We start from the raw sequence: 26,489 nt of genomic DNA on the forward strand, positions 1-26,489 counted from the left end.
CGCCGCCAAATCTTCAGCCCCTTATTGGCTACTGGCCGCGGCGCCTGCCGGGAAATGCAGTCCGGATTTGGGGCACGAGGGGCAAAAGGAGGAAGAGGCTCGTCGGCGGGGCGAGGAGGAGGGGCGGGAACGAAAACCAGAAAAGTGAGCAGCCCGGAGGAGTCTAGACGAGAAATGAGACCGCAGGCGATAAAGGCAGAGGGACGGGAAGGAGTGATGAGGAGAGCAAAAAAACGAGACAAAACCGGCAAACAGAGAAAACAGGTTAAAGGTAGGGCCTGTGAGGTAAAATTGTGCTCGTGCGTATTACTTATTAAATAACAGCACATGTTAAACACCACATGGGACTCCTCAGTGACATTGCTATGCAATCCCTAAGTATTACAAATAAGCTGCAAACGTATGTTTGGTTAAGACGACCGGGAAAGAGTATAAGTTTATGTGCCTCCTTGTCTGTCTCCTGTCCGCCAGCTGTCAGAAAAGAGCTGCCCTATTCCACATGGGGCTGCGTCTGGACACCATGGCAGGAATTTCACACTAGGGCCTTGGGGGAAGTCTCCCTTTCAGACATGTATGTTTCAGCATGATGCCCCCCCCCCACACACACACGCTCCCCACTGCAAGCATTAGAAGGCCTTGGAGGCATCTCGTTCGCTGTGGGGAAGCGCTGACCTCCCTAATGGGCAGCGGCCCCGCATGCCTTCTTCCTGCTCGATCTGCGGCCCGGAGGCTTGTGGGTAACCACGAGGACGTCAGAGCTGACTGTGCCCTGCATCCCGAGGGACCCAGAGGGCTCGGTGCCCGTCACGTGCCTGGGCCCTCTACTGCTCGCTGCCAGACTTTCCCTCCGAGGGATGTGAGGTCATTTGTCCTAGACAGTTCACGCAAGAACGAGAGGAAGAAAAGGGAGTCAAAATTCTCTGTAACCCTCTAGCCCTCCACATCCTAGGAAATTTATGTTAAACAATAGAAGGTCTTGGGGATGTGACAGTAAATTGGTCTTGCAGGAGTGTGCAGATTTGGTGGTATTTCCTGGGTACTGTTAATAATAACTGAAACGTTGCAGTACAGAGAATGTACAAACAGGCAGCAATCAAATGAGGAAACCAAAACTCTGCTCTCTGTTTTGGGAATAAAAAGCCATATCACTACTAGGCATTATATTCTCCATAGACGTTCATAGTGCTGGATCTATTTGGTACTGTTACAAGAAATTTCTGGTATCTTTATCTTTAAAGACAAATAAGAAAAGATTGTTACAGATCAATTATTTTAATGATTACTATGTTAGTTTTTAAAAACATGACCCTGTTAATACTAAGGATGATATTCAGAATTAGCATTCCCAGTACTATTCATTAAATATTTCTAAATCTGTTTGTGTAGCACCTATGCTTTGTGAAATATCAAAAGGTAAAAAGAATCAATCTAAGCACGTTTTTGTTTATTTTACATGTCTTCTTGGAACACAGACCAAAGGGCAGGTCTTGAGCTTATTTAAGTTTGATTCTATCTCCTGGGAAGAGAGGTTAAATTAGTCTTTTTTCCCCACCGGGATCCTTTCTACCTCCATCCTTCTTTTCCAACCTTCCCATGTTTACCCCATTTTGTGGATCAACTGTTGCCTTGACCTGACACCTGGATTTTCCTCTTTAGGAGAATCTGGTAAATTGTCCCCTGAGATTTTATTTTAATTTGCTTCTAAATCTATGCTGACAAGAGTTTAAAAGTAATGTGAAGTAGATGCATTGTCTCTTCCTGCAAAACATTAGAAAATACATTGTTAATATTTGATCTGGAGCCATATTTAGGGAAGTGGCCATTAAAAATAATTTACCTTTTTAGCATCTAACATCTTCTGAGGTTCAGAACATGCTTTCTCTTTTCCACAGAAAGTGAGCAAACAAGTCATTAAGACAGCAATCTAACACAATTCTCAGGGCCAGAGTTATGAAGAAATTTGTTTTGTTTCTTTTTGTAGATTATATCTAAAACCTCCTTACATGATAAATCGTCTATCCTGAAAGTCAAAAAATCACCAGTCCTAATGACAGAAGGCAGACACTGCTTTGAACAAACGCATTTCAATAAGAAAGATTCTTAACCCTTCTCTCTTCAGAATAGGATTGCTGACATGGCTGTGGTAGAAAATCTAGCTCATCTTTCAAATACTGGTCTTGGAATTGTTCATCTGGTTTATGAATACTTAATGGTTTCAACTGTGCCGGGTTGTAAGTGAATACAATGCATGAATAAGAATATTTCTCGGTATAAAATGTCTCCCAGGGAATTGAAAGGAATATTTTTGCATCCTTTATGATCTTTTCCAGAAAAGTACAGGTACATGGTAGTGCAGTGATTAATTTATGACATTAATGTAAAAATCATACTACCTAGCCTTTTAGAGCTCAAAATTGACCATCAGGAATTTTCAGGGAAGGAAAGGTAAAAAGACCAAAACCTTTGTAGATTTTGTTAATTCTAGTAAACGTAGACCGTGAAGTGAAACCTTTTTGTGCAAAGTTGGGCATCAGACATGCACAAAGGGCCCTCTAGTGGCCAAATTGAAAATTTTTGTCTGTTTAAAATTGATTCATTTAGTTATTAGCTGAAAAATGCTTTGCGAATTAGAAGCAGCCTTCATTTTTTTTTTTTTTTTAAAACTTGAATTTTAATACCCGCCATCTTTCATTCTTACAAATGTGCGGCCCAGATGGGTCAAGTCCGCGGACAGCACACGTTAAAAGAAGTGTTTTCCGTGAGAAAGCTATTCCCTTGATATCTGGTGTTCAAGTAGAGCTACTAAAAATTTTGTCTTCCTTCTAGAGCCAGCCAGATAAAATGGACGGACAGAGATGACTGGGGAGCGAGAACATTTCTAGATCTTTCACTTCCCCAAAATGGCTCAGTTCCCCATGCTAGGAATTGAAGTGTCCCCCAAACCTGTGTCACCGCCTGTGTCACCGCACAGCTACAATAATCCATTTTAAATGTTGAGATTTCTCCAGAAAGTACTGGTCATAAACAATACCTGTTAAGAGAACATTTATAAAGCCATTTCTTTAGTAGAATTCAGGTTGCCATATGTTGATTTCGCAGCATGCCAGTGTTGGGCCCCGAAGAAGGGAGAGGAATGTTTGCCTTTTCATTCCCGCCCTTTCTGCCACTCTCTCTTCCCACTGCTCCCCCCACGCAGTTGCGCAGTGGGAAGGGGCGGAGGAGGGAAATACATGAAAGTGATGTAATTCGTGACTCCTAGATGGTTACCATAGCTACTATCTGGCATATTACGCTATCGGTAGGGTAAGAGCTTTAATGTAGCTTTCAATGAAGGGTTTTCGGAGAGGGTTAGTCCACAACCTACAGTGTGTGAACAAGCAGAAAAATGTCAGTCTTGGGCTCTCCAGCACAGATTCTCCTTAAACTAAACCCAGTAGGGAAATAAATCATTTCGCTGGTGGGAACCAGACCTTGCTGCCCCCCCAGGCCGACAGCGCGAAGGCTGCCCTCCTTCCCCAGAATTTGACAGCCCATTGGTGGGTGGTGTCGTCACGCAGAGTGACGTCACCAGTGAGGAAAGAGGTGGAGCCATAGAGACTAGGCCTCGGGCCCTTCTAGCTTGGGGATGGCGGGAGTTCGGGAAGGAACTGGAGGACTCAGGCAGCCGTTCCGGGGCGCCGGCCAGAGGAGGTAGGGGTGGGCGGGTCAAATCCTCAGGCTGTGCCTTGGGGGGCCGTGCCTGCCTGTTTACCTGCGGAGCGGAGCGCGCTTCCTCAGCATCTTGCTCCTCCCATCAGCGCTCAGTTTTCCCAACATCTTCCAGTTGCCCACAGCGCTCTCCTCAGCCCTGGACCTCGTCCCCTCGCCCGCCCAACAACTCTGGAGCTCAGCCTCCATTCACCCTCCTTCCGTGCTTTGCTGCCTCCTTTTTCTTGCGTACCCCGCCCCTGCTTCTTGCCTACCTTCCATACACTCGGATCACCAACAAGGTGCGTCGTCCCAGTGCCTGCACCCCCCCCCCCGCGCCCCACCCCCAGACCCGACCACAGTAAACACAGTCCGGAAACACCGCGCGCTCGAAAGGCGCAGGCCGAGGAAGCCGAGGGCGCGCTTTCCCCGGGCGCCGTCAAGTGCCGGAAGCGAAGGTGTCCGCCGAGCCCGCGGTGTGGGCGGTGCGGGCGTGCGCGGTGCGGCAGCGCGGGCGGGGCACGTCGCCGGCCCCGCCCGCCTGGGGACGGTTGCCCGCAGGCCGGGCGGGAGAGTCGGGGGGCAAGAGGACGGCTGGAGCGCGGGAAGGAAGGGGTGGGGTCTCCCTCCGACATTGAGGCCACCCGCCCTTAGTCTAGGTGCAGATGTTCCAAAGTATTATTTGAACTCTTGATGAAAATGCCCGCTCTGTGGTTGAGGTTTCCGTCTAGGAGAGACCCTGGTACTTCCCTCCCAGCTGCAGGAAAGCAGAGTTGACACTTTGACACACTGAGGCTCGTTGCTGTCCTTGGCTGAAAAGCGCCACCGGATGGAGAAAGGTTTTGGTAAATCACTTGAAGTTATAAAGCCGAGTGTGGACGTTTTGGAGAATGACTAGCACAAAAGCGGTTTACCTCGACTTGGCAATTAATAGGTACCGCGTGTATCCTCACTGCTACGTAATGAGATTAGTGAATGAGTGCTTTCAATCTTTAAAGTTTAGGGCAGCTTGGCTAAGTATGGGGAAAAAGGCTAATTGAAAACGAATCCAGGATATTTATTTTCTGTCTCTATTTTTTAGGTTACTAATAGGTGTGTCTGGCTCAGCTTCTTGAGTACTTTGGCAACCACTCAAGTAGATTACTAGGTACTATTGACCAGAAATCAAAATGTCTTTGAAGACCATATCACCATCATGCACATCATCATATTTAAAGATCATTTCTATCCGTTGGGATCCCAAAGTACCATTCTCAACTCCATGAATCCAATCTATTCATGGTTGTTGGAAATGAACTTGAGAGAGATTTGACACCTGGAATAGAATATGCAAATATTTTACCCTTGCAATAGTTAAAAACACTTAAATCCTGATATCTTTATAATGATGTGTTTTTAAAATACCGAATTGTTGACTTATTCCTTCTGCCTAGGTCCCTATGTTGGCTAGTTGAGACAAATATAAATATGGCCTTCTGCAATTATACTACATTCTTAGCTGTTGCCCGAACGAGGTAAGCCTTGGAATTTCTCCCTTCATCCCAATATTTATATGAACCTTATGCTTCTAGATGGAAAAGATGTATGTAAATGGATAGGCGTAGTACACAATTAAAGCTTTGTTGGTTTTAACTCTGTTGGTTTTTAGGAAGCCGACGTTTTAATGTATTTAAACATCCCAAATTTCCTGTATGCTTTAGAACTCAGGCTGAGTAATTTTGTAGATGGGTAGTACAGGTAAGATAGAAGATGCAACGGTGTTAGAGTGACACCTCTGTAATTGATGAATGTTACAAGACGCTCTTAGACATAGAAAGGAGTAAAATGGCTGGCAAACAAGTCATTCCTAGGGCCTGGACCTGCAAAGTCTGTTATCACTTATTTATTCCAAAGAATATTCACTGAGAACTTACTATGTGCCAGATACATTGTACTCTTTCCCTTTTGGCCATTCAAAAAGTGTTTTATCTTGTCATGCATAAAAAACAAAGAATGGACAAAGCCATCTCTTTGCCAAAAGCTCTTTGCCAGGAATTTCTTTGCCTACATGATCTTATTTTTATTTTCAAACAATCTGATGTGCTAGTTTAACTGAAGATTGTGAGCTGTTGCAAAACTAGAATGTAGAGATCCCTGGCTGGGGTTCTCAATTCTAGTTCTTATTCCTAATGTTCTTTGGGAATCTTAGATAAAGGTGCATTTTGGCTGTAAGTGCCTCTCATTTGAGGGAGTCCATGGGCACAGCATGGACAAGGCAGTATTAGGTGATTGGTTAACCCCCAAGAGACCGTGAAGTTTCTTCAAACAATATTCCTGTTGAGTAGCTGAAAACACAAGTCTTCTACCTGTTTTATGATAATAGAGACAGAACTTTCAAACATAATCCCTGGCAGGAAAATGTTTGCTGTTAGATTTTTTAAATGAATAGTTGCAGAGTTTCTAATTTCTAATATTAGAAGTTTGTAACTTCTTATATAATGCTTCTTAGCAATTAACTTATTACTATTTCTCCTAGAGTATATTATTCAACCATAAAGTATGCTGTTCAACTAGGGTAAAAAGTTATCTTTCATTCACTAATGAATACCATCTGCTTCTTTTATTTTAACCAGATATAGTATCTATTTCTTTAACTTTTAAGTTTGTAATAATTTGTGTTCAACTCAGAGGATGTTGCTCTTTATTCCAGATTCCCTAGCCATTTTGTCCATCCTACCTGCTCTTCTTACTCCCCATCACTTGCATTTCTTCACTTGCCAGATTCCTACTTAACATATATGAAGAACTGTGGAAGCAAGAAGTACTCTTTTCCTAGTCAGTCAGGCAATAAAGTACTTCACTTACGAGCTAGGATTATACAAAAGCTACACACATCAGCTTGCTGGCTACAAGAGGTCCCTGGTAAACCTCCGCTGGAGCAAACGCCCAAAAAGCCACAGGTGACAAGCCCTCAGCCCACAAAAGAAACGGGCACGAAGACTAAGGAAGAAAAGCAATCTTATAGACAAAAAATTATGGATGAACTTAAATATTATTACAATGGATTCTATTTGCTTTGGATTGACACCAAAGTTGCTGCCAGAATGGTTTGGAGGCTGTTGCATGGACAGGTGCTGACCAGACGAGAGAGACGAAGGGTAGGCAAGAATCACATCTGAGAAAGAAAATGTAAAGTTAAAGTGAACTATTTAGGAACCAAGTTTTAAACTCAACTTAAAATTCATTTTAAAAATTCCAAAGTAGGAATACTAACTGATGTAATTAACCAGGATTCCTTACTGAGTTTCATACTTGTCTGCAACTGACTTGCTGTACAACTTTAGGCAAAATTCTTAAAATTTGTATATATTTTCCTATAGAATGGTTATATAGTGTTTTCTAATCTCTCCAAAGAGTTAGGAGGCTGCAGGTTTGATCTATACACATGAAGTACAAACTGTTATTAATATATTAAGTATATACACTTTAAAAACCAACTTTAACAGATACTAAGTTGTTGAAGTACGGACTCCTAAGTTAGATGAAAACTAAGAGATACTAGTAATATGTTTTGAAAGTCATACATTTCCTTGAGGATATCCCATAAATATTACTTCAGAAATATGGAAAAAAAGAGGAAAACCCCACCTTTCCATTTTATAAACAGGTACAGAAAATGTCTTGTGTGTTTCTTTTTTAAAAGATTTTATTGGGGAAAGGGAACAGGATTTTATCGGGGAACAGTATGTACTTTCAGGCCTTTTTTCCAAGTCAAATTGTTGTCCTTTCAATCTTAGTTGTGGAGGGCGCAACTCAGCTGCAGGTCCAGTTGCCGTTGCTAGTTGCAGGGGGCACAGCCCACCATCCCTTGAGGGAGTCAAACCAACAACCTTGTGGTTGAGAGGATGTGCTCCAACCAACTGAGCCATCCGGGAGCTCAGCGGCAGCTCAGCTCGAGGTGCCGTGTTCAATCTTAGTTGCAGGGGGCGCTGCCCACCATCCCTTGCGGGACTTGAGGAGTTGAACTGGCAACCTTGTGGTTGAGAGCCCACTGGCCCATGTGGGAATCGAATTGGCAGCCTTCGGAGTTAGGAGCATGGAGCTCTAACCGCCTGAGACACCGGCTGGCCCCTGTCTTGTGTTTTTAACACTTTAAGAACCAAAGTAGGGTTTTTAGTTTTTTTGTTTGGGGCATGTCCTAAAATAATGAATATTGCATATGCATTTAATTCTTTAGCTATTGAGGACTTGTGCTGACTTCTTCCGCCTGGTTCCATTTGCGGTATTCATAATTGTACCCTTCATGGAATTCTTATTACCAGTGTTTGTGAAACTCTTCCCAGAGATGTTGCCATCAACTTTCGAAAGTGAATCCAAAAAGGTATGTAGGATTTCTTAACTTTTTTTCCAGAATGTTTATAAGAGTTTATTTGAACCAAAACTGACCAAATATGCCAGGGAACAAGATCTCAAATGCTCCCAGATTTTTAAAACTTAAAAAAAGAAAAATTAGTCGACGTATTTTTTTTAGAGCATTTTTTTACGTTTACAGAAAAATTGAGCAGGAAGTACAAAGAATCTCCAGATACCTCTTCCCCTCATTTCCTCTATTACTAACCTCTTGCATTAGTGTGGTTCATTTGTTACAACTGAAGAACCAATATCTATACATTATTAAGTAAAGCTCATTAGGGTAAAGCTCATTACATTAGGGTTCACTCTGTGTTATATGGTTTTATGGGTCTTGACAAATGTGTAATGTCATTTATCTATCGTCACAGTGTGCTACGGCCCTAAAAATTCAATGAGCTTCACCTGTTTGTCCCTCCTCCCTCTTCCCTCAACCTGTGGCAACTGTGGATCTTTTTTACTGTCTCTATAGTTTTGCCTTTTCCAGAATGTCATATAGTTGGAATTATGCAGTATGTAGTCTTTTCAGACTGACTTCTTTTACTTAGCAATATGCGTTTAAGTTTCCTCCGTGTCTTTTCCTGGCTCATTTCTTTCTGTCACTGCATAATATTGCATTATATGGATGCACCATAGTTTATCCATTCACTTATTGAAAGACAATTATGGATAAAGCTGCTAAAAACATCCACATGCAGGTTTTTGTGTGGACATAACCTTTCAAGTCATTTGGGTAAATACCTAGGAGAGCAACTGCGGGTTTGTATGGTAAGACTATGTTTAGTTCTGTAAGAAATTGATAAACTGGCTTCCAAAGTAGCTGTACCATTTTGCATCCCGACCAGCAATGAATGGGGGTGCCTGTTGCTCCACATCTTCATCAGCATTTGGTGGTGGTAGTGCTATGAATATGAGCCATTTTAGGAGGGATGCAGTGCTCTCTAAGTGTTATTTTAATTTGCAATTCTCTAATGACACAGGACTCTGAGCATCTTTTCATATACTTATGTGTCATCTGTCTATATTCTTTGCGGAGGTGTGTTCAAATCTTTTGCTCCCTTTTTTTTAAAATTTAAAAACAATTTTATTCATTTTAAAGCAATACAATTCATTGTAAAATAAATTTGAGTACGCATATAAGCAAAATGGAAAACAAAATCTACTCACAATCCCATGACACATCAATAATCATAGTTGTTAGTTAACATTTTGATACCTCTCCTGCCAGTGTTCTCTTTATGTATGTTTTTACAAATAATGTAACTTAACTCTGAATTGCTTTTCAAATTCTTTTTCATTCAGTAACACCTTGTATATCTTACCTTTTGTCATCAAGCATCAATGTGCATTTTAATTACTGATGATTATTGTGAGGCTTTATTTTGCTCACTTTTTAATGAGGTTCATTTTCTTACTGTTGAGATTTAAGAGTTATTTGTATATGTTTGGATACAAGTCCTTTATCAGATATGTGTTTTACAAATACTGGGGGTGCCAAAAAAATGTATACATATTTTAAGAGCTGTTATCTTAAAACATGTATACATTTTTTTGGCACCCACTGTATTTTATCCCAGACTGTGGCTTGTCTTTTCATTCTCTTAACTGTCTTTTTCACAGAGCAAGTGTTTTTAATTTTAATGAAGTACAACTTACTGATTTTTTTCTTTCTTGGATCATGCTTTTGATGTTACATCTAAAAACTTATTGTCAAACTCAAAGTCACCTAGATTTTCTCCTAGGTGTTTTAAAGCTTTGAGTTTTACATTTAAGTAGGATCCATTTTGAATTAATTTATAAGAAAGGTTTAACATGAGTGTCAAGAATTTTTTTTTTTTTTGCGTGTGGATATCCAGTTTTTCCATCACCATTTGTTGAAAAAAACTATCTCTTCTCCATTGAACTTTAACTCGTTTTTAAGTGATGAAAAATAAAGCAAACATAAATCACCTGTTACTGCAGTGCCTAGTTGAACAGTAGGCATGATTTATTCAGCCAGATGGACTGTTTAATGCTTATGAGTAGTTCCTGAAATGGGTACTCATTTGATAGTTACTGTGAAGGTGACAGGCTAGAAAACCGAGGTAGCGCCTTCATTCTCTTTATTCTGTTTATATCTTCATACCATACTCTACTAGACAGTGGTGTGAAGATATGAACACAATATTACAAGAGGACAAAGAGGGTAACTTTTAAATCAGATTGGAAAATCTGATGTAACTATGAAACTGAGACTTAAAGAGTGGTAGAATTTTGACACAGTATTTGAAAGGCGTTCTGGATAGAAAGAATTACACTTTTTTAAAATGGCTTAATGGTGTAAAAGAGTATGATATGACCAGGGACCACTGATTGGTTCTTTATATTTGGGATACAAGGGCATCAATGGCAGAAGATAAGATCTTCTCATCTTATGTGATGTGTTGGGTCAAGTTGGAGAGCATCTACCACCATAAGAATTTAGACTTTACCTTTGACAGTGGTAAATAATGGAAGGTAAATTTCAGCAGAGGGTGGATAGCATGATTAGATCTGTGTTTTAGAAAAATAATTTTGCTGGCAGGAAGGATTGAAGAAGATAGAGCCAAAGGAGGGAAATCAGCCGAATGCTGTTGCAATCGCATGAGAGAAATGACGAAGCCTAAATTAAGAACATGGCATTAGAAATAAAAACTTGAATACAGATTTGAGATACACGTAAGGGGTAGAATCAAACTGCAATATTTAACTGCCTGGCAGTGGTTTAATTTCCTTACATTAAAAGTAATCAGGATCTAGAATTAATACAATGGCATTCCAAGGAAAGTGTTAGTGAATTCAGGAAGATGGGGGAATAGAGGAGGTGTTTTATCTAAATATTCCTCTTTCTTCAGCACTACTCATTCCCTGAACATACATATATACATACACATCGTGGTCACCGGCCTGGAAAATACTTTGTTTCTTTGTTCCATGAAGAGAGAGATAGCAAGCAAATGACAGTGCTAACTTTCTATTTGCATCAGATCGCAGTACTATGCATTTCTCTTTCATTGTACTTCTCCATTATACTCTTACTTTAATTTGTGGAATTAGTGGATTATCATTAGTCACTAATGTTTGTTCCTCCCGTTAGCCTAGAAGTTCCATGAGGGCAGGAATTCATATCTGTTTTTGCTAATTTTATCTCCAGCACCTAGCACGTGGTAGATGCTCAATAATGTATGGATATGGATATAGATGAATGTAATGGATGACTAAATGGGTTCTAATCGTGGCATTTCCATTGTGCGATTTTTTTTTTTTGGCTGAGTCTTTTTTTCCCCCCTTTCGTTCGCCTCCCCCACCCCCTCCAGTTCAAGCCGTTATTTCTCAGTCTAGTTGTGTAGGACACAGCTCTCTGTATTATGCACACAGTAGCTCACAGCTCACGCCAACCTCCAGCTGCTTAGGGCAGCCCAGCTCCAGGGAGAACTGTTGTTCACAATCTTAGCTGTAGTGGGCGCAGCTCACTGGCCCATGTGGGAATCGAACCAGCAGCCTTCCGTGTGGGCGCTCCAACCCCCTGAGCCACCTACCCAGCCCCTGGGTAAGATCTGTCTAAAAACTAATGATTAGGGGCGGGCAAAAAAACAAAAACAAAACAAAACAAAAAAACTAATGATTGCTATCATTGGGTGATCATTAGAGTCTTTTGGGCAGCTTAAAAAAATATGTATCTATGTAACTATAGATATCTATATCTATTACTGTTTCACTCCACCCCCAAGTCCTGACCGTAGTTATTTTGAAAATGGTTCCATACTGCACTTCTGATGATGAACAAGGATTTAGAAATTGTGGTCAACATAGTATCTTAAGAGTATACACTTAATTCTCTTCTGTGTAGTACTTTGTTCATATGTTGTAGCCCTTAACTCATTGTATTGTAATAAATTGTGTCTGTTTTGCATTACTTAAACTGTAGCTACTTTGCATAGAGTTAATTTCCTAGTTATCCTTATTTGTGACCCAAGCAAAATCCAGGGCTTATCTAGTAGCTTACAAGGTTTGCATCAGGTTAAAAAATTAGTATCTGTCTAGCAGGGCAGCCTGCGGGGTCTCTCGTCCCGCTCCCCACATAAGAACACAGGACATGGTGAGGCCAAAAAGGAACACCCACGGAGCCATAGACAGGGGAGTTATACCACTATAGTCTCGCTGGCAGCTGGATTGGAGACACAGGAAGCAGGAGCCACACTGTTTGCAACCCTCACTGCACCGCTTGCAGGCTCAGCCACCATCTTCTTGCTAGCCCCCATTTGCTGCTAGCGTAGCCACAGCAGTTATATTAGTGGCCAATTGGCTAACCGGCTACAGCTGACGGCCAACTAGCCACAGCCGATGGCCATCCAATCACAGTTTATGGCCATTTACTACCTGAGCCAGCACTTTTCTATGTGAGGCCGAGAGCCTGGAAACTGCTCTCTGGGGCTCTGTCCCCACAGTATCTCATTCTAATTAATGATAAAGGCTCCCATTCAGGGGACATTTTGGTTCTATCAAATATTTATGGTGGTTGTATTAGTGAGAAAAGGTAAGATTAAGGAGACAAGTTGCGAATAGAGGCAGTTTTTATTTGCTCTGGTTCTCACAAAACCCATTCAACTAAATATGAAAGTAATATTAACACATGAAATAGGGATGGACAATAACAAAGTGACAGTGATTTTTCTCTCATCTTTGTCTACCAAGTTGTAATCATGAAGGATTGATTAACTTTTTCCTCTTCTATTATTAAGGAAGAAAAACAGAAAAAGAAAATGGCTGCAAAGTTGGAACTAGCAAAATTTCTTCAAGAAACGACTACAGAAATGGCAAGGAGGAACAGGGCCAACCTGGGAGAGGCCTCTACCCAGTTCTCAGCCTACGTCAAACAGGTGTTAGTCTTTCATATGATACCAAACAACTTATGGGCTGGGAGTTACATGAAAAATGCATGTCATCATGGATCTTCCAAATTGTTCACAGTCTCTGAATTTGAACATCTAAGTTATACATACACAATATTGCGAGCATTGATAGTAGTTTGCAGAAATATCTATCTTAAAGCAACCATTGTGCTAAAGACATTGATCATTTCTTGGAAAAAACAGTCGAATTAAAATTTTGAACTACTTCTGATTGCTTCAGTCTGACTTCAAACAGATTTCTTTCCTCTTCTTTGTACTACAGGCCCATTTCCAAACATAAGATAGAATCCATAAATGGTTTGATGTGTCTTTCAAATAGTCTACTGACTGGGGAGGCTAAATGAAGTAGGAAACACATTTTAATTAGCCTTTTTGTCCCACTGCCTAGGTTCAGACAGGCCACAAGCCCAGCACAAAGGAGATAGTTCGTTTTTCCAAACTGTTTGAGGATCAGCTCACCCTGGAGCACTTAGATCGACCTCAGCTGGTTGCCCTTTGCAAACTGCTGGAATTGCAGTCCTTTGGAACCAACAATTTGCTCCGCTTTCAGCTCCTGATGAAACTGAAGTCTATAAAAGCGGATGATGAAGTAAGAGCTTAACTATAGCTGTAGAGAATTAGCGAGACATTGGGAGATATGCCTTGGGTGGCTCAGAGATGAAGTGCAGTATCTTCTGTTAGTAGGTCTGCTCATGGACCGGTTCTGGCAAAATGAGTGGTTTAAACAACTGTTACCATGACAACCTGAACCTTGCTTACTCATTTTAGGAGTTGTTTGTCGTACTCTGACCCATTTTCTTGAGAAGGCCATCATAAGCAGTTAGTAATTTGGATGACCTAGCTGGGACTAATCTAAAGCAGTTAGGACCCCCTGGGAAGGAACAGCAGCTCAGTAGATTCCTGAGTCTGCTACTGGCAAGGACAGTGCTCTACCCCCACACCTCTGCTCCCCTCCCATGGAGCTGCTGCCAAAGTAAATATGCTGCTGGGTGAGTTTGCCTGGTAAGAAGGGGTGGCAACGCATAATGCGGGGAGGGAAAGCAGAGCCTAGACATGGAAGAAAGGCACCGTTTGGACTATAACTGCTAATTAGACTCCTTTAAAGAAAGGAAAGAATCTTTCTTGAATCTGAATCAGCTGCTCTCAAGCATTCTGCCTGAGGGAGCAGGATTCCCAGAACTGGGAAGCATAGTCCCATCGGATCCATTTAGAACTTTGGAACAAACAATACTTGTCCCAGAAGTACCACAGTTTTGGGTCACACCAAGCAGAAATTTTTATTTATTGATGGAGTTTTGTGAACCAGAGAGTTAGGGCCATTCTGAGGTTGGTGGTAGGGGAATAGTGGGGAAAGAATACTACTGGGGCATGCAACACATGGTGCATTGAAAGCTTTTCAAGTGAAATGTTTTTTAAATGAATCCTGACACTGCCATGATTGGGAAGAGTAGAGATGTCACAAGCAGGTGAACTGCAAATCAAGAGGGGAAATAATTACTTTGGTGACAGAATGTTGGAGAGAAGTTATGTAAATAGCTCTAATATTATTAATACCTATTGGCAGGATTCCCTCTATCTCAGCTGCTGCACTTTCCTAAGTCATCTTGTTGTTTTAGGCTCTGGGCCTTTGCAGTAGTCAGTGCAGGGGATAAAGTGTGAAAGCATCAGATCCTCTGTCTCCCCTGATTTGTTGGAATTTAGGGATTAGGTAAAATCGGAACCAGAAGATCCACTATCATCCCTTATATTTCTTTCAGGTAATTGCCAAAGAAGGGGTGAATGCTTTGAGTGTGTCAGAGCTACAAGCTGTCTGTAGGGCCCGAGGGATGAGATCACTGGGTCTCACTGAGGAACAACTGAGACAACAGCTCAGAGAGGCAAGTAGCAGCTTTCCTGGGCCCTTTTCACTAGAACCCTTGCCCCTACAATTTGCAGACCTCATTTTGTGATTTCTCCTTGGCAAGCGAAGCATCTTACCTAGTTTGCCTTAAATTGAGCAGTGGGATGCTGGAAGAGCTAGTTTTATTTTTGACTGAGACAGGGTACTGTATGAGTTTTCTATTGCTGCATAACAAGTGATCACAAACTTATTGGCTTAAAACAACACCCATTAATTAGCTCAGGGTTCTGTAGGTCAGAAGTGCAGGCTATGTTTCTTTCTGGAGGCTGTGAGGAAAGATTACTTCCAAGCTCGCTCAGTTTGTTGGCTGAATTTAGTTCCTTGCAGCTGCAGGACTGTGGTCCTTGTTTCCTCACTGGCTGTCAGCCCTGGGCTGCTCTCTGTCCTGGAGGCCACCTGCATCTGCAAAGCTAGCAGTGGAGAACTTCTCACGTGCCAAACCACCTCCTCCGTGCTGCAAATCTCAGACTTTCCTTGTTTTTTGATAGTCTCTAGCTCCAGATTTAAAGGTCTCGTGATTACGTGAGACCCACCTGGGTAATCTTCCTACCTTAAGGTCAACTGACTTGGGACCCTAATTATATCTGCAAAATCAGCACACCTAGATTAGCATTTGATTGAATAATTGAGAGAAGGCATGGGTACATAAGGGAATCTCAAGGACACCTTAGAATTTTGCCTACTCCAGGTATTGTAAGGGCCTGGGCAAAGTCTGTAATACAAGGCCTATTATCTGGATCCATCTGGAGGTCTAATCTTGCCTGGTGGCTCACCTGATTGCTTTCCCAATTAGTGTCCCAAACCAGTGTAAAGTATTAGCTTTGGTAACAAATGTTTAATATTTTTTCCTCAGGTAACATCTGTTAACTATGAGTGTTAATGTTTTAAAACCTTAAAGGAGTAACTCATATTAAAATTCTCATTCCTATAACTGTAAAAAGTGCCATAAAGTATACATGAATTATTTGGGGATAGGAGCCATTGTTGTGACTTTGAAACCATGGAGGTAGCTATTTTCTCTTATTTGTTGGACCTGCTCTAGTTGGAAGATTAACATATTGTAGAGAGGCATTCAAATAATTTATAGTTTGAGTGTAGAGTATTATGTCGGTTCATACTGTCAAATTGCTTTCTTGAAAGGGTGTCCCACTTTATAATCCCCACTACAAGGGTGTGAAGATACTAATCCAACCATACAATATGCAGACTATGTATTATTCAGAAAATTCTGTTAGGATACGGGAAGATATGTCATGGAAGGGAAAAATCTAAAAATGGTAAACGTGAAACATCTTAACATAAATTAAAACTGTGACATACCACATTTACCTATTATGTTGGCAAAGATCAGATTTGATAACACACCATGTTGGCGAGGCTGGAGGGAGAGGGCTCTTGTGTATTACTGGTAAAAACCTCCATAGAGGTATCTTTAAAAAAATGTAAATGCATTTACTTTGACCTAGTAATTTCACTTCTAGGGATTTAGTCTATGTTCTTTCTTGCACATGTGCAAAATGACATATCTACAAGATTATCCATTGCAGCATTGTTTATAACAGCAAAAGATTACAAACAGCATAACGTTCATTAATAGGAGTATAATCAAATAAATCATCGCATTTTCATACAGTGGAATCCTTTACAGATGTTTAAAAAGGAGGCAGCTCTGTATCTACTGATATAACTCAATCTGCAAGATGACATACAAGGTGACATAAAGTGTGGCCATGGAAGACTTATGGCACACTTTAAAACACACCTTCTCTGGGCAGCCAGGTGGTTCAGTTGGTTAGAGTGCGAGCTCTCAACAACAAGGTTGCCGGTTCAAGTCCTGCATGGGATGGTGGGCTGAGCCCCCTGCAACTAAGATTGAAAAGGGCGGCTGGACTTGGAGCTGAGCTGCGACCCTCCACAACTAGACTGAGGGACAATGACTTGGAGCTGATGGGCCCTGGAGAGACACACTGTTCCCCAGTATCCCCCAATTTAAAAAAACAAACAACAAAAAAACCCCACTTTTTCTCAACTGTAGCTCACACCCCACTGACTGCACCAAATAAGTTGAAACTTGTCACACTGTTACTAAGGTTCACCGCACCACTTCCGATATTAAAGATTCCTGCTTTTCCATTGGATGGCACTTGGCAGCAGCATTCACCCTATTTTTTTTTTTAATCACACCTCATATTTAAGTGAAAAAAATAAAAACAAAAGAGTGTGTATATGTCACTCTTTGTGTAAAGATAAAAAACATATAAACATGTATATTTGTATATGCATGGGATTTCTCTGGAAGCTCATATAAAGGACTGGTACCAGTGATTGTTCCTGAGGAGGAAAATAGGGTAGCTAGAGAAGAGGGGTAGAACAGGCTTAGTTTTATTTATTACATTTTACCTTTTGAATTTTGTCTCTTCTGCATGTATTATTGATCTAAAAAAACATCTTTTTTTAAAGCTTGGCCAATTTGGTACTTGAAAACTTACATCTCATTCGTACTTGAATGTTTATTTCTTTGGTTATGAATGAGGCTGATTTATGCTCTAACATTATCTACTTTGTGTTTAAGGGAAGATACTTAGCTTCTTTGATCCACAATCAGTTTGAGAGTTTAATTGAACATTCTCCGACTCTGAGAGGGATCCCACTGGAGTGAGGGAGGTTGCAGGGTACAACCACTGGTGCCGACACTGGGGGGCGAGTGTTTTTATCCTCTTTATGCTAGTAGTTATCAGCATGCACCTGTGGAAGCTGTAAAACCAGGGAAGCAGATGATTGCGGGTCACATCCAGTTATAACATTCTGTGATTCTATCGGGTTTTATTTCTCTCTCATTCTCCAGTGGCAGGACCTCCACCTGAAGGAGAATGTCCCTCCTTCTCTTTTGCTCCTGTCACGAACCTTCTACCTGATAGATATGAAGCCAAAGCCAGTCGAGATCCCACTAAGTGGGCAGGTAAGTAACTGGGAGCATGGAGAATCTGGATTTCCATAACTAGGAACCTCTGGATTTCCTAGTTATGGAAATCTGGATTTCCATAACTAGGGCCTCTCCACAAATGTCTTATTTCCTACTGTAGTCAGATTTGGCATTTCTTTTGGTATATGTTTTGGAATTTGGCCCAAATGGCTTTAAAAATCTTTTTTAAAGTCCTTTAAAAAAATCAAAGCAAATCACTGAAACTACCTCTAGCTATTAGGGCTGTTACTGCCTTTAATCCCAGCTTGATTTAGTTTTACTAACAGGAGTCCAGTTTATTCTTTCTTCTTCACTACTTAGTCTTCTTTAGTAGACTTGATTTTTTTCCCTCCACTCTTTCTCCTCTGGGACTGAATGGTTCCATTCCATCATGTCTGTTTCATTTGTCCAGATACCTATTCATTTTTAAGCAGTGAATGGCCAATCTAGAATGTAAACATTTTGTTTTCCTTTAACTCATTTTCTTAATCATTTTTTTGTTGCCTTTAACTCAACAGCATTTTTTCTCCTGGTATTTTACTGAAGAACCCAGGGTCGGCCTAACCACTAGAGCATCTTGCTCTGGATCCATCAGAAAGGGCCTCTACTTTTCTACTATGTAGTTTCATGTCTACATCAGAAACTGTGTGGATGAGAAAGGAAAGACCATTATATGAGACGCTACACATGTGGTTTAATAGATTAGACTTAGTACTCTGGAGTGAGGACCAACCATTTTTAATCTTGGTTATGCTGTTGACTCCTTGGACAAGCCAAGGGAAATTATATGAAGTCCAGCATAAAAATGCACTTCATGAGACACCATCTTGCTTTCCCTTTTCATAGTTCCAGAAACTAATCTGGCTTTGAGCTTTGTCTAGGAGTGATTCTAGGGAGACTAGGAACACCTTTGGAGCACAGACCATATTCTAAAAGGTAGGCTACTGGGTTCTTACTCTATCTTTGGTTTTTAAGACAGACCAAAGTTATTTGTCATTTTAGACTGCTGTCAGGAGCAAGGAAATCTTGGAATAGAACAATGTCTCAGAGCTAAATTTGGGTTCTCAGAATTATTGTAGATGGGCATAAACTCTTTATCCAGATGTTGCTTTCTGGAATGGTTGAGAAAGACCTAAGAATTAAGGACAAAACGACAAGCTCCTAGGTATTTTATTGGTTGTTTTTTTAAATCCACAGTTTTACACTTCTATTTTCCATATATAAAAAATGAGAACAAGTCGCATGCTAGATTCTGTAAAAATTTAGACATCAAATTGAATACCTGTAATTTTGGTTCTATGTAATCCTTTTCCCTCCAAAGCATATAAAGAAATTACTTATTTCCAAAGAGCAGTAATATATTTATTTTTCAAATCTAATTAATATAATTATTAAAGACAGGGTGGCTATTCCGAAATACCACCCTTCCCATTTTCCTCATGTTGCAGCTTCTATTAAGCAGCACCTACCATTTTAATAAATCAGGCAACTTTATTATTTATTATTAGACACCAAAAATGATCAAGATGTCAATTTTGACCAAGTTATATCAATACTATTAGAAACTAATGAGTAATTGAGAAATGGCACCTTTTGGTTTTTGAGACCAAGAATAGGACCAGAATTGGCAACCCAGTAGCTTGTTAATGACTGAAGATTTTAAATGCTAGAATCTAATTAAAGTGCAACTTTGGTATATTGGGTGCTCAAAACTCAAAGATAAATAATATTAAATTGCTATTTCAGGGACATATGTCATGTTACTCATAAAGGGTATACTTGGAGGAAGTTAGGGATTTAGTGGAAAGCAAATTGTGATAGAAGGCATTGACTACTGTAGAAGTGCTTCTGAGATTCAGGAAGAGCAGAAAGCTTCCGCTTATATAAAATATTTTCTCCTTCCCTAGGCTCCAAAGACAGATGTTCCTATGGGATCACCTACTTCCCCTGAATCTAAAGAGAACATGGTGGATTTAGCACCTCAACTGAAGGCTACTAAGGTTAGGCCATTACTTTTCATAATTAATTAGGTTAAAAATGAAAATAACAAGTTAATTTCTCTATTTTTAACCCCTTTAATTAAACTGAACTTCAGTGGTATTCTTTAATAAAGCATATTTTTTGTGCAGTTTGATCTGTTTCTAAGAAAGTTCAGCATTTGGCTGTCTATAATTAGGTCCTGTATTTTGCCTTTTGAATCTGTGCCAGAAAATGCAGTGGTTGTAACAGGTTCCTGGTAGTCATGGTAATCAATGCACATTGTTTTAAATCAGTACCCAATTCTCAGTTCTGATGTTTAAGGATGAAAAATGTATGCAACTGCCATCAGTTACATCATCACCCATACCACCGTCAACACCTATTTCATTACGTAAAGGAGCCATCACTTCTGCCAAAGAAGCTGTAAGTATTATCTAAAAAAAGACAATCCATTTCCCTCTAGTTGTTTTGTAACTATTGTTAACTATTGTAGCTATTGTAAAACACTGCATAGTTCTTCCTGTCATCCAAACAGGAAGTTGTAGGCTGAACTTCAGTCATTTTATAACCACTACATTTTTAAAACTCAATTATCCAAAAGCAAAAAAAAAAAAAAAAAAAATCAACCAATGCAGTCGTGAATCAGACCTAAATATGTTAAGTCTAGAAGCTAATTATAATATAGGCATTCTTATTTTCTTTTGTGCCAGATGGAAATAGTTCCCATATGTTGTGTATTTCACACAGGATTCATATGTCAGGAAATACTAGCAGGAAAGCAATTTAAATCTTAAGAGAAATGTGTGTAAATAAGAAATTACTTATCTATCCATTTTTCCCATTTGGGTAAAGGAGTTTGGGGCAAGAGCAGAAGGCGTGGCACCAGTAAACAGTGGGGGCGTTGTGGGCGAGTTGAATTGTGGGGTGAGCGGCTCTGCTGGGTCCTGAGGACCACAGCACGCCAGTGGACAAACAGGCAGGGTAGACAGCATCCAGGGGCCTGGCCTGGTTTGCATGTCTTTATGTTTATTACCAAGGTAAATTACAAATTCTGATTTGACTTTGTGGTCTGTCATTATTTTGATTAAGGAAGCCAAAAAGTCACTCCTAAAGAACTCACACATCTAATTGTGACCAGTACCTTAAAGTCCTTATGTTTTGTACCTGTACACTCCAGGCCAAGTCACAAGAGACAACCCAGAACAGCAAGGCTAGTTCGAAAGGAGCATAAGGACTACTGGAAGATGATGCTCACTCTCCAGCTTCCCGCCTCAGCAATGGCATCCGTAAAGGGCCTCCCGGTTAACTCGCTGTGTCTGGTTTGAGTAGAGGATCAACCATTTAGTCCTTGGGGCAGTCCTTTGAGGCCTTGCAACCATTCCAGATGACGTCAGCAGTGAGACCAAGTTCAGACCATTTAGAAAAATATAACTGCAAAGCCCATTTCCTCTATACCATTATGTCATCCCACTAAACTTTGTGTAAAGTCCCCCCCCCCATACTGTTTTTAACACCTTCATATTTGTGCCCACGTCCTTTAAGGGAGGAAACTTTTTCCATAATGGAATCAGCTTAGCGCCTTAGAAACCTCGGCCTCCTATGGTTTGGTAACCTGAGTAAGAACTTGGAAACTCCAAAAACCTGACCAACTTTTTGAGAGTGATCGATCCATCAGGAGGAATAGTACCCTGAAAACCAAGTACCTTATGAGATGGAATGAGTATACTCCCCAGTAAGATCGTTCTGGATATAAAGAAAAAGCTTCTTGGAAAATAAAATGGGGAGTTAAACAGACTGGCAATCAAAAAGGTTTGACTGCTGCTTGGCTGTTTTGAGACATCCCCCTCTGGGCCTGCAGGAACCTGGAAGGCGGCCACAATTCTAGCACATATGGCTTTCATTAGCCACCATTTTGCTAGGAAACATAATTAAGGGTTTAAGACTTAACCATTTGTTTGGGCTGGGTGTGTTTTTCTGGTATGTTTGTCTTTCACAAACAAGACTATGTTAGTCATAGGGATTATTCAAGTCTGATATAATCCCTGTGCTACCCAGTAACAAATACTACATTCAGATATTTATGTTCGGTGTTTTCAGTATCGTCCATACTGAAAAAACAACTTAATAAATTGCCATGCAGCTGACCAACAGCTTTCTTCCCTTGGGGAGTGCTTAGCAGGGAATAGTTATCTCCACCTGTGGGTGACGAAATTAGATTACTTTCTATGAAATTGAAAGCACTTTAATAGGAATCAATTAAACCAAGTAAAACTCAAATCTCCTTGTCTGGGATCACCTAAATGAGGACTGTCATCAGCATTTCATAGCAAGGATATGTGTTTTTATGAGCTTCCTAAACCTCCTCTCCAACAGAGGACAAGCCCCACCACGTCCTGCTAATGAACTCCAGTTCCTTGAGAATGATGAATCCCTCCTATGCAGCATTTCATGGATCTCGCCATTGGCTGAGCAAGGTGATTCACAATAAATTTCCCCACTTTTAAAATGATAGGTGTTTAATTAGTTCACATTTCAAGTGTTGACTGTGGGAAAGGGATTAGCTACTTAACTTGTTCAATCCTGTTTAAGCCGGATGATTCACAGGTACTGCTGGGCTACATTTCTTTCTGGCTTTCCTTGTGAGCAGAGTAGGAATGGTTAGGTCAAGCGGCCTCTGGTCACTTTGGACCCCAGTTGGCTTTCACCTGTTTTTGCTTCGTAAACAGGCATCAGAGACACTTGATACCCCTCTCTCTTCCCATTCTTATGGAGAAGTCAAGGTTGTTTCTTTGTTCTCATCACTTACAGTGCTTGGCTTTTGGGTTCCATGATTGTTACATCCAGCTCCACGTTGAAACTGAGCTAGTGGTGTTCTGGTAAATGATTAACAACTAACTCTGGTGGGGGCGGGAGGGGGGGGCTGATTTGTAGCATTTGCAGATTCCAGTGATGTAAATACTCCCACATGGCTGATTTCAAGCTACCAACAGATCAATGATCTACAGAGTTGGGAAAAGGTGTACATGGCTCACCTATCCTAGTCCCTACTGGTGTAACGAGACAATTAAACCTCCAGTTGTTGGGTTCATTAAGTGTGTAACTTCTATGCACCAACATAAATATCTTGAAGGCAGTACAGTATAAGGAATTCTAAATCGTGTTGAGTGCCAGCCAACCTAGAGAGAACTTGCCCAAGGCTGAGTCTTCCTGAACACTTGGCTTCTTGCTGACCTTCCATCTTGCTGGCTCTCATCTGAAGGAAGACTATGCCCGGTTGCTACGAAGCTTTCTCCTTTCCCTGCTCTCTACTCATTCCTGCAGATGCATGTGCCTCAGCTGTACCAGCTACTAATAATCTCATTGAGTACAATTGTAGGCATTTTCTAAAACCCAACCTCACTGGTGATGTCAGACTTGGCCTGTATCTTAGACATTGAGAATTCTTCTACAATAGAGAGGTGTTGGTGGTACTTGATATTCATGACCCTGCACTTCTGCTGTGTCTAATTCTGTGCTTCATTCATTACAATGTGAGTCACTTTGGTGATACCGAATACATGCTGTGATGCCAAAACCAGGCTAAAGCTGCCAGTCACCACAGTACACACCTGCTAATGGAACTTCCAAGCTGACTGGCACATTACCTAATGTTGACTGAGATTTTGGCCTGCTGGCTCCTCCCTGTGGCTGCTGATAAGCACAGTGCCATCACTGTCATTGAGATACATTTCTTGCTTCATCTGAGGTTCAATCTTACTTACCTGAGATCAATACATTACATTAATGGTACCAAGGGGCTGATGACCCCTAGCCTATCACAATTAGAAAAGGCAGGAAGGCAGTATTGATTAATGCTGTGGTGATCCCAGGCCCTCATCTTTTAACCCTCAGGAAACCAGAGATTCAGTGCCGTGACAGCACGTCATCTTCATTAGATAAACTGGATTTCTTTCCTCAGGAGACCCAATCTGGTTCTCTAAGTGAAATGGTCATTTCATTTTCTCTCAGGTCAATTTCACTATCTTTTATTAGACAGCCGGCTTAGTCTCTGGGGACATTCGTGGATGATTTGAGTGGTAACACCAAAGACATCACTGTTGTAATGGTGCCTCATATTTCTCCAGCACCTCTCCCGAAGGCGTAGAAAGCCCTTTATAGATTCAAGGGCCAAGGCAGAAATTATCATCACTATTTTACAAGGAAAGACACCACAATAAGGTCCCACCCCAACTTCACCCGGGAGAGCTGTCAGGTGCCGCACCTTCTTAGAGGCGAGATACTCCATGCCTCGGGCCCCCTGATAGGCGCAGGATACCAGGTCCTTGGAGGAGAGCTGCTCCTCGGGGTTGTGGCTGGGGTTGTAACAGTATTCCAGCCCAGGAGGCCTCCGGGCCTGCAAGTACTCCCGGAGGTTGTCCTTGGAAGCATACTCCACGGTGACGTACAAAGGACCTGTTTTTAAGAGCTAAAATTCATTTCCTGGCTCTGTTTACCAAATAATACCTCCGTTAATAAACAGAAGCTGTAATATGTTGACATTTGTATATTTACAGACACAAGGATAAGAGAACTAATTTACAATAGTGGCCAACATTGCAGCTGCCAAAAAATAGCTAGCTCAGAAAGGAAACTTAAAAGCAGCAATCCCATTTTCCCTACAGAAATGAAAGTGGATTGAACTCTTTTTTGTGTTCAGCAGTAATCCAGCAAAAAAAGCAAGCTTTCCTTATAGAGGCTGAGCACTAAGTTCTAAAGAGCCAGGACACACCTGGTGAGCGCAGGGATAACCAGCAGGTGGCAGAGGAAGTAAATTTCCAAGCAGCCAAAAAACAAACATTCAGAAAATGTTTTCCGTTTCCTAAGGGATGGGGTGGAGTTTGTACAGTAACTGTAGGATGCCCAGATCTGTGATAATCCCAACACATGCAGCCTGGTCACACGGATACAGGAAGCCTGGTGTGATGGTGCGGGGACAGTGAACACAGAGCCGTCTGGGAAACATGACGTAAGGGACCTGAATGTAAAACTGTCGTAGGTGACAAGTTTTCCCTCATAGCAGCACAGGCAAAACCACACCCACACAGAGGGGGTAGACACATATCTGGGTTTGAGTTTCTGCAGGCCCTTGTTGAATAATCCTTAGCTTTCCTCCACCTCTTTAGCTCCCCTTGGCTATTCCCAGGCAGGGTCCCAGCTCCCTCTCTGACCCTCTGACCTACCCGACCCCACCAGTTTCCCCTGAGGAAACAATCAGTGGTTGAGAGCTGCAGAGCCTTGGCTCTTGGCCCAGGGGCTCTGGTGGACTGATACGTTCCTGCCCATTACACAGACGACATCTTCTCCTGCCTTTCCAAAAGCATCGGAGAGGTAAGAGGTTTGTCCCGAGGTCTCGGCGCAGGACCTATGAGGAAGAGGTTAGGATGAAACTGCTGGGAACGCGCGGTGCCCTCTGGACAGACAGACCTAGGGCCCATTCGTCTGGTTCCTTTCCAGCTGACATTCTCTCCCTTGTCACACAGCCCATATAAAAATGAAGCAGCAGCAATTTTTATTTGAGGGACCTAAACTGAAAATAGGTTTAGAACATAATTTAAAAAAATAAAACAGCAAAAGTAGCAAAAAATATATGACCTTTTTAAAAACATTTTCCTTTTTTTCTTTTTTCTTTGTTTTTAATATATAGCAACTGATGCCTCCCAGCCACCAGGAGCATCTTACCCAATGGGTAAATCTCTGGTAACGACCCTTTTAAAAAGACATGTAAATATATACTCAGATTTATACACTTTGTGTTTTCTTCATAGCTATATACAAAGTCCCCAGTTAGGGGCTGGGCCCCAGGGCCACGACATTGCTCCCAGCCTCTGCCTCCCTGTCCTCTGGTACCAGGTATTTGGTCAGCAAAGCAAATTAGTATCGGAATTAATAAGCCACTGGCACCATCTATCTGGAGCAGAGGTCACCTTCAACTGAGGCCCGAAGCACTGACCTCCCCTCACTATACTGTAGCCCTGAGGACGAGGCACCTGCCACCAGAACACGGGCTTGCGGGTTACGGTGAAGCAGACAAAACCAACACCAGGAAGCTCCGTCAGCTCTCGCTTGCATGTCTGCTCACCTCCCACTCCTAACCCTCCAAGACAATGCCAGGTGGCAGGGAGGGGTGTTGGTCCAACATTGGGAGGGAACAGAGTGGCCATCAGCAAGTACCTGCCTCTCTGTTCCTCTCTCTCACAAGCAGGTTGAGAGGAGGAGGAAGGAGAGAGGTGAGCTCAGTGGGGTGAAGGCCTCAGGTAGGCGGCTGGCTCCTGCCAGCAGGAAAGGGGCAAAGGGGAAGGCAGTGAGTCCAGCGCGGAGTGGTGGCTGAGGGTGACAGCTGAGGATGGAGTCCGGGGAGGGGCAGTGCTGGGGTGCTAGTCAGCGTCGTTTGAGTCCGCCATTGGCAAGCTGGGCTGGGTGTCGGGGCAGGCAGGGCTCCTCAGGCAACGGCTCATGTGAGAAGACGGAATCCTCCCCTGAGGAGCAGGTAGAGCTTCGGGTGTCGGGAAAGCTGGGAGAGTATTGGTCCAGGGGCATTGACAGGTCCAGATACTCCTGTGATAGGAGAGAGAAAGCAACAATGGAGCCAGCACTCGCCTCC

At 41.8% G+C, this 26,489-nt stretch overlaps 2 protein-coding genes across 15 annotated transcripts in view; one reads left to right on the forward strand and one right to left on the reverse strand.

Annotated features, from left to right (window-relative positions):
• The first annotated feature begins 93 nt into the window (after positions 1-93).
• LETM2 (leucine zipper and EF-hand containing transmembrane protein 2) lies at positions 94-22,351 on the forward strand. 10 transcript variants are annotated; one of them, XM_081045466.1, is made up of 12 exons: positions 4,342-4,532; positions 4,769-4,834; positions 5,121-5,201; positions 6,377-6,824; positions 7,904-8,047; positions 12,837-12,974; positions 13,396-13,596; positions 14,765-14,884; positions 17,753-17,866; positions 19,777-19,869; positions 20,171-20,272; positions 21,027-22,351. In XM_081045466.1, exons 3-12 carry the CDS (start codon positions 5,155-5,157, stop codon positions 21,078-21,080), a joined length of 1,461 nt encoding a protein of 486 aa, XP_080901592.1. In that variant the 5' UTR covers positions 4,342-4,532; positions 4,769-4,834; positions 5,121-5,154; the 3' UTR covers positions 21,081-22,351. The 10 variants fall into 10 exon arrangements, with proteins under 10 accessions (XP_080901594.1, XP_080901591.1, XP_080901588.1 ...); XM_081045465.1 differs by lacking the exons at positions 4,342-4,532; positions 4,769-4,834 and adding an exon at positions 113-271; XM_081045462.1 differs by lacking the exons at positions 4,342-4,532; positions 4,769-4,834 and adding an exon at positions 3,570-3,690.
• Positions 22,352-25,374: 3,023 nt separating this feature from the next.
• The window catches only part of FGFR1 (fibroblast growth factor receptor 1), a 46,380-nt gene continuing 45,265 nt past the window's right edge, over positions 25,375-26,489 (reverse strand). For all 5 annotated transcript variants that reach the window (XM_081045460.1, XM_081045459.1, XM_081045458.1 and 2 more), the window contains exon 18: positions 25,375-26,443. In XM_081045460.1, the coding sequence (XP_080901586.1) occupies positions 26,267-26,443 (177 nt within the window). In that variant the 3' untranslated portion in view covers positions 25,375-26,266. The remainder of the gene's footprint in view (positions 26,444-26,489) is intronic.

The sequence above is a fragment of the Rhinolophus hipposideros genome (assembly GCF_964194185.1).
Source record: "Rhinolophus hipposideros genome assembly, chromosome: 4".
NCBI classification, from domain to species: Eukaryota; Metazoa; Chordata; class Mammalia; order Chiroptera; family Rhinolophidae; genus Rhinolophus; species Rhinolophus hipposideros.

What these genes read in the sequence shown, in the direction of transcription:
- LETM2 (XM_081045462.1), top strand. Translation starts at nt 3,626, where the DNA reads ATGGCGGGAGTTCGGGAAGGAACTGGAGGACTCAGGCAGCCGTTCCGG. An exon ending in TTAGCTGTTGCCCGAACGAG is followed by an intron (nt 5,202 to 6,376) that starts GTAAGCCTTGGA and finishes TCTTTATTCCAG; the next exon opens with ATTCCCTAGCCATTTTGTCC. An exon ending in CTATAAAAGCGGATGATGAA is followed by an intron (nt 13,597 to 14,764) that starts GTAAGAGCTTAA and finishes TATTTCTTTCAG; the next exon opens with GTAATTGCCAAAGAAGGGGT.